The 8,006-nt window shown below is 55.5% G+C and overlaps 1 protein-coding gene across 2 annotated transcripts in view; it reads right to left on the bottom strand.

The window, feature by feature from the left end:
* Positions 1-2,798: 2,798 nt before the first annotated feature.
* Positions 2,799-8,006, bottom strand: part of TGFBRAP1 (transforming growth factor beta receptor associated protein 1) — a 44,265-nt gene continuing 39,057 nt past the window's right edge. The window contains exons 11-13 of one of the 2 annotated variants that reach the window (XR_003794909.1): positions 7,333-7,766; positions 4,684-5,480; positions 2,799-3,988 (exon numbers count right to left, since the gene is read on the bottom strand). Coding sequence is in view for 1 of the 2 variants with exons in the window: in XM_029231985.1 (XP_029087818.1) it covers positions 5,304-5,480; positions 7,333-7,766 (611 nt within the window). In the remaining variant the exon portion in view is untranslated. Of the gene's footprint in view, positions 3,989-4,442; positions 5,481-7,332; positions 7,767-8,006 lie in introns of those variants that run through there. The other variant, XM_029231985.1, reaches the window with a different exon arrangement.

Here is an 8,006-nt window from a genome sequence, read left to right as displayed (position 1 = left end):
TCTCCGGGATCCGTGAGTATAAAAACTATCTTTTCAGTGGCAATTGTCTCCTGATCTGTTGGCCTTACTATACCTCCAATTTTTTATCCATGTACTATATTTTATTCTTAAATTTTTTTTTAAAATTTTATTTATTTAATTTACCTTACTTTTGGCTGCATTGGATCTCCATTGCTGCACGCGGGCTTTCTCTAATGGAGAGCGGGGGCTACTCTTCTTTGTGGTGCGCAGGCTTCTCATTGCGGTGGCTTCTCTTGTTGCGGAGCACAAGCTCTAGGCGCGTGGGCTTCAGTAGTTGTGGCGCACAGACTCAGTAGTTGTGGCTCGCGGGGCTCTAGAGCGCAGGCTCAGTAGTTGTGGCGCACGGGCTTAGTTGCTCTGTGACATGTGGGATCTTCCTAGACCCTTGAACCCGTGTCCCCTGCATTGGCAGGCGGATTCTTAACCACTGTGCCACCAGGGAAGCCCTCCATGTACTGTATTTTAATACAAGGGACTCTCCAAATAAACTGGCCACAACATTCTGTTTCTTTTTTGGGGGGCGGGACTCCTTTCCCATATAAATAAAAACCATGTAAAGACCAAGATGAATGGACCCAATACCAGATGGACACGCTGGCTGAGGCTGCCCCTGGCGGGGGGACTGCTGGTCTCTCTACAGCACAGACACCCGTGTTTCTCTTCCACCCAGAACTGGGATGAAGCCTCGGTCTCCAGCCTCATCTGTCACTGTCCCCTGCCGCCTTCCCGGGCTGCAGAGTCATCAGATCCTCTTTCTCTCCATCCCCACGGGGCCATAAGCCCGCTCACCCCCTCACCCTGAGTGCAGCACTCTCCCTCCAACTCCGTGCATCTGGTCCACCGGCACTGCGTCCTCCGGCATTTGTCCCCCGGGGCTGTCATTACCTCCAGCAGGGCTGAGACCAGACGTGTCTCTCACCAGTTTTTCTGCAGAACGGAGCACGATGTCTGGCACGGAGCATCTTCTGCTATATACTTGTGGAATGAATGAATGAATTAATGAATATACGAATAAATGAATGCATGGATTGAAAAAGGAAAACCACCCCCTTAGCACCTTGCGTACAGCTCTTGGTAAAGTGAGTCTTTTAGCCCTTCAGCTCCTGGCCCGGCGGGTGTGCACCCTGGCACGGCCGAGGCGGGTTGGGAATGGCTGAGCTTCTCTGTCAGCTGCTACAAAGCAGCGTATTTTCTAGTATTTGTACAAACACCAGATACATGGAAATTACACCAGTAAATTACACCAAGCACAAACAGGAGGGTGGCACAGCCCCTGCACGTTTCCAACACGCGGTTGCATGAAATTACGGTCAGAGGAGCAGAGGTGATGCTTGGTTACAGGGGCTCACACGTGCCACGTGCCGGGACAGCCAGCCGCCCACCTGCAGTTAGGGAACACTTGCTGCAGGTGACCCGCCACACAGGTCTGAATGCAGGTGTGGGAACAGCACCAGACTCCTCCCAGCAGCAAAGAAGCCGGACGGGAGGAAACAGGGGCTGGTCTAACTCCCCGCTTCCCTGATTAGCATGTTGGAAGAAGTGGTGAACTGCAGTCCTCACCATCCCAGACCCCCCCCCACGCCCATGCACACACACACATGCACGCGCACACACATCCACATGCTTGCACATACACGCAGGCACACACGTGCACACATACACATGCACACACACACGCACACGCACACGCTATGTGACCTACCTGAAGGCAGGAACTGAGCCATAATAGCAGGACCAACCACCTAAGCAGGGGCAGGACCAGGGCTCTGGGGACGGGCATATCTCCTTCCCTCCCTGAAAGATGTTAGAGGTTTGTGTAAAGAGAGGTTCAAAAACCACAGGGAACTCTGCTCAGTGCTCTGTGGTGACCTGAATGGGAAGGCAATCCAAAAGAGGGGATATATGGATACGTAGAGCTGATTCACTTTGCTGCACAGCAGAAACTAACACAGCAGTGTAAAGCAACTATACGCCAATAAAAATCAATTATAAAGAAAGAAGAGAAAAGAAAAGGGCAGCCGCAGACCAGCGCTGGAGCCGGGGGTGTGGGCTGCACAGAGGGACCTTCTTGCTGACTGCAGCAACGCAATGAGATTCTTGCAGCTGACGCCCCGGGCGCGCAGACGCATCTGCGGGGCCGCTGCAGAGGAGTTCCTGTGCGTCCCCGAGACCCGAGATCCCAGAGAGTGGCATTTGGTACCCCAGGCTGGCCCATCCCGCTGCTTTGACCTGAGACTAAGGCCTAACACCCAGAGGGCCCTCAGCCACCACCTCCAGGCTATGGATGACACTACAGCCGAGGGGACGTGGCCTGCCAGGGCCACAGCAGAGGGTGCCAGAGCCCTGAGACCCCAGTGACAAGCGTTTTACTTCCCGAGTCACACGTGGCCTGCGGGTTGTGTGTGTTGCTTTCTAATTCCTTCTTACCACGTGTCTTGTTGCACTAATTTAGGACTCTGGATTGCAGGCTGCATTATAACTATTTGTTTCCCTTCCCTGGCTGCAAAAAGCTGCAGAGAGGGGCCTCCCTGGTGGCGCAGTGGTTGAGAGTCCGCCTGCTGACGCAGGGGACGCGGGTTCGTGCCCCGGCCCGGGAGGATCCCACATGCCGCGGAGCGGCTGGGCCCGTGAGCCATGGCCGCTGAGCCTGCGCGTCCGGAGCCTGTGCTCCGCAACGGGAGAAGCCACAACAGTGAGAGGTCCGCGTACCGCAAAAAAAAAAAAAAAAATTTAAAAAAAAAGTGCATTGTTTAAAATGTAGTGAAGCAACACCAAAGGATTTGAGGAACGACCAATGCAAGTCCTTTTGCAGGAGCTGGAAGGCACCACCAGGGCAGATGACTAAGTTCTATGGCCCCTTGGGCTATTAGGTGCCATGCGAGCAGAAACCATCACATCACCGAGATAACTTTTATTTAAAAAACAATTACAGGAGGGACAAAGAATCAAAAGAATTTTAATAAAATCAACAAGTTTACATTTGTACATCTTGTGTATTTGGGATCCAACCAGGGGCAAAGGGTAAAGTTGAAACGACCAGGTTTCCATAGGCGGGCGAGGGGGAAGCCCAGGTTACCCTGGCTGTGTGACAGGCAGTGACTCAAGGGTGGTACCCAGGGCCCTTGGAGCCCCACTGCAAGCACATCCGGGGCTCAGGCCCGGGCCTTCCGGCTCTGAGCGTGGGCTCAAGACTCCATAGCCCACGTGCCACTCCCACATGGATACCTGATAAGCGACAGCAGATAACCAGCTCGTGAAATTGAAGAGTCCTGCCCAGAGAATACTAAGCTGAGTCCGGTTCATGCTATTTTAACGAGGATGGTGACATCGAACCGACCCAGGGGGACAAGGGCCAAGTGATGGCTCTAATTCCTCTAACCAATGGCACAATCACAAGACAGCAGGTCTTTAGAAAGAACCACGTACTTCTTTAAAAAATATGATTTGAGAAAAGGGCCTTGTGGGAGTTAGAGAAAGGCAAGGTTTTTAACAATTCTGCACAGGGTCAGAGAATTCCGCTGCATTAGAGGATTCTAGAGTAGAGATAGAAACTGCTCAACTTCAGTTCCCATTATTCTAAAGGATCACAAACATTTCAAAATATTGATCAATGTTCAGAGCAGAGAGAGACCAGTGCCCCCAAGTGAGAAAGGAACAATCAGAAGGCTTTTCCAGGACTGTACCCATCTCGCGGAGAGAAACAGTGCTTTTAGAGGTGCAGTTTTCCGTGTCCTAGTCACTTGTTCTCTGAGGGATAACCCCAAACTCACGAGTCGTAATGGTAACGTCCCCAGTGACATGGCCGTTCCTTCACAGCCATCCGCAGGGTAAGACTCATGACTGGGCTTTCATTCACACCAGCTTACACAGCACACGGCTGAGCTGCAAGAATTTCTTCATCATTTATTCTTTAGAAATCGAGACACAGTAGGGAAGAGTGCACGGATGCCTTTGCTTTCTGGACCCCCTGGAATCACAAGAGGAAAGAGAACAGTGACCGTGATCAGTACAGAAAGCGTCTTCACAGAAGGGAGGATGAGCTCTCCACCCCGTCTGTTAAGGCCTGGGCTGAAGGAGAGGGGCCGGATCCCGGGGTCCCCTCGTCACACGCACGAACTGATGCACGTTTACCAGGCGTCACGGCATCTTTCTTCTTAGTCCCCGATAGAGTCGATAAACACCAGGAAGAAATTCAGAAGAGGGCAGTGAAGTAACAACAGCGTCAGCTTCTCCGCGATGCTGGACAGAGACGCGGAATGGACGTGGGGTCTGTGATGCGGGGAGGTGTCTGTCCTGTGTGTCCAGGAAGCCGCAGGGCAGGCGTGTAAAGTGCTAGAGGTAAGGCAGCCCGCCTGGACTTCCTCTGGGGGCGGCGCTCCCTCGGGAGGGGTGACATCCCCATCGCGCAGGGCAGCCATCACCCACGGCCCGCCCTGGCCAGCATGGAGGTGACCACCAGCCGCCCCGTAAAACACTCAGCTTGTGCTCACGACCTTTCCCTTTTAATTTCTCGAGGGATCAGTGGGGCGGGTGGTGGTGCAAAGAAAAACGTCCCGAATGAACATGACGGAGGTGAATTTCCAAAAGAGAGAAGAATCACCAAGAGGATATAACACCAAATTAAAAGTTCTAATTGAACATGTTAATCACGGAGTTACAAACCGGCGGGCGATGCGCCGTGTGCTCCTGTCCCCACCGTCAGCTCCAGACCTGCGAGCAGCTCATTCCGGCGCGTCCCAGCTTCTCGGAGCCTTCACGTGCGAGGCATCCAGAAGCGGATGAATTTACCCCAAAGGGAGGGCCTGGGTACCCAGGCAGACCTTTTAGGGGTTGCAAGCCAGATGGGATACCTCCCTGAGGTCAGCTGTCCCTCAGGGCAAAGGCAGAGCCCGCAGGGTGGCCGGTGGCCAGGCGGTGAGGATGGAGAGCTCTGCGTCCTGGCTGCTCGCCTGCCAGGACGCGGTCCCCTCCGTGCCACCGGAGCAAACGTTTCCAGGGCAAATACATGTCTACAGATCGGGGCTCGGGGTGCGGGGTCTGGTTTGTCCCGGTGGCACAGGAAGGCTCATTTCCTTTCAGAGCAGACATCTGTTTTGGGTGGCGATGTCCCTGGACGGGTGAATCTGGCCTGTCTCTATTTCGGGGATTATCCATTTCCATCCAATGCAGGGGGTCGGCCCCATTTCCCACGACTGAAGCCCCCCAGCACCAGATGGCGGCTGACGCGGCCTCCTACTCTGTGCACCTGGCCGGCTTGGTAAGGAGCCCTCGGCCCAGCCTCTTCAAGTCCGAGCCCCGGGGCTGGGGGAGCTGGGGTTCGTGTGCCTGCTGGCCGCACAGTGGGTGTGGACGAGACCACCGTTGGGATACCTAACAAACACGGGCTCGCAAAAGGGGTTTTGGCACATCTGGCAAAGCTTTTTGTCCGAGAGCCGAACTGAGCTTCCTTTCAGCTTCATCTGCAAAAAGAAACAAAGACAGGGACGCCTGTGACATAAGTGACACCGGTCTTCAGAGCTGACACGCATCACCCCATGGGTTGTTACTATCACTGGTGAGGACAGCTTTAAGATCAATTTCTCGAAACAGAGTATCAGCGGTGAAAATAAACAAAAACACCCTCCGGAACTGGAAAAGTCAAAAAAGCTACAAAACCGCCTTCTTATTTCCCAAAAGTAATTGCTGCTTGTCTGGCAGAGGAATTGCTCACCAAGATCTTTCAGACATTCTCTGAGCTCTGATCTATTCAAGCAAGGCCTATTACAGAATCATGGGGCGTTACAGCTGACAAGACCAGGAAAGCTATCTAATTCCCTGCTCCCCTCGTTTGCAAACAAGAAACGTTAAGGCCCAAATAAGAGACTGGGTCAAACCCATGGGGTTGATCCGTGGCACGTTCCTGACCGGCCCCAGGAAACGTCACTTCCTTTCTTTAAATGTTAACTAACAAAACTAACAAAACTTTATTATTTCTTGTCTGATTAAACAGGACTTGAGTTCTGCAAGCTAAAAGCCTTTCTGCACAATTTGCGTGAATCAGCCCAGCAAGTCAGCCTAGTGGCAGGACAGGGTGACGGCTTAGTGAATTCACCCTACTCATTAGTTTCTTTAGTCATTCAGCAAACATTCAATGCCTTCAAGATGCCAGGTTGGCTCAGGAATACCGAGATAAATAAAGGAAGTTCCTGCCCTCAGAGAACCCAAAGCCTAACAGGGAAGGGGACGGTTATGGATGCAGCACGTGAGTTGGCACACGGGGCACCCGTCTGCTTCAAGGGATGGGAAGGTTTCACAAATGAAAGACTTAGGCGGGGTTTCGAGTAGGCGTTCACCAGGCGCGAAAGGAAGAGGTGAGCCGTCTCAGGCAGAGGAAACGGTGGATTCTAAGGCCGTACGTACGAAACGGCAAGTCCATTGGGAGGTTCTGAGCACCCTGGGACGGGCAGGGACAGGCCAGAGGAGGGAGGCTGAATCTTGCCGGCCTCGGCTTCTCCACTGGGGAGTCAATGAAGGCTTCCCAGCGGGAGGAACACGGCGGATTCCTGCTCCGGAAGGACAGGTTCCTGGCTGCAGGGCGTCTGGGCCTCACCAGAGAGAAGCCTCCTCTGGATAAGCTTGGGGAGGTTATGGACTGAATGCCTGTATCTCTCACCAAACATCGAGGCCCTGACCCCCAGTGGGATGGTGTTTGGAGGTGGGCCCCCAGGACAGCCTCAGGGCCCTTATGGAGGGGGAAGAGACCAGCGCTGGCTCCCGGCCCCGTGAGCTCAGTGAGAAGGGGGCCTCAATGGGCCCCGAATCTGTCAGCGCCTGGATCTCGGGCTCCCGGCCCCCAGACGGTAAGAACAGGATGCGTGTCGTCTGAGCCCCCGGCCTATGGGATTTGTTATTATTAGTCACAGCAAGCCCAGGGGACAGAGATGGGGACCCGGAACGTGCAGCTCTGAATCAGCCTGCAGTCCACAGCTGGGATCCTGTGTCCTGTGTCACCTCCTGGTGCCCCTGCCCCCCCTTCTGTGACGGGGACGCAATTGTGCCCGGAAGCGCTGTGCGGATGCAGTGACACCGTGACGTGCAGCGTGGACCAGGGCCCGGAGCGCGGCTCTGCGGACCGTCAGTGTCTAAAAGGGGCGGGAAGCTGCCCCCACCGTACACCTGCCGGCCCGGCTCCCGCCTGGGCTCACACACCTGTGTCTGTGTGACGAAATCACGTGTGTTGAAGTTACAGAGAAGAAACGGACAAGGACTGTTTTTCCACGGGTAAAACCGACCTCATATCACACGTCTCGCCTGAGACGGCCGGGCTCTCACCTTGTCGTACTTGTAGATCAAGTTTTCTGACTTGGCCAGGCCCATAGCCACCTGCGTGGTCCTCCGGGCGTGGACGCTGTCCCGCACGGCCCCCATCAGGAACGGGCAGAGCAGCTGCACCGACCACGTGCCCGGCAACAGCTGCAGGACCTGGGCCGCGTCGAACTCGGTGGCACGGCGGTTCAGGAGGTCCACGGCGGCCACGGCCAGCTCGGGCGCAGAGGGGCCGGGGCCCAGGTAGATGGCCAGCAGCAGCTGGAAGAGCCGCCGGCGGTACGGCGGGGCCCGGCCCTCGGAGCGCCACAGGCAGTAGCCCTCGGCTGCCGGGAAGTCGGCCAGCTCGTGGGCCAGGATGCGCAGGGCCTCCTCATGCTGCTCCAGCTTCCCGAGCAGGATGGCGCTCTCCATGGGGAGCCCGGCGCCCCGGATCCTGTCTGTGGGGTGGGACCTGCTGGTTAGAAACGGCAGGGCCCGCGCCAGGCGGTGCCAATCCAATGCCACAACTGCATGGGCCACGCGCTTAAGAACAGGCAGAGCAAGGCTGGCTGCCTGGACGCCCCTGAGCTCTGCCACCCGGGCTGCCTGGACGCCCCTGAGCTCTGCCACCCGGGCTGCCTGGACGCCCCTGAGCTCTGCCACCCGGGCTGCCTGGACGCCCCTGAGCTCTGCCACCC

The sequence above is a fragment of the Monodon monoceros genome, unplaced genomic scaffold, assembly GCF_005190385.1.
Source record: "Monodon monoceros isolate NGI ecotype Baffin Bay Population unplaced genomic scaffold, NGI_Narwhal_1 Super_Scaffold_19, whole genome shotgun sequence".
Lineage (NCBI taxonomy): Eukaryota > Metazoa > Chordata > Mammalia > Artiodactyla > Monodontidae > Monodon > Monodon monoceros.
This window is presented reverse-complemented; position numbering and strand designations above follow the sequence as displayed.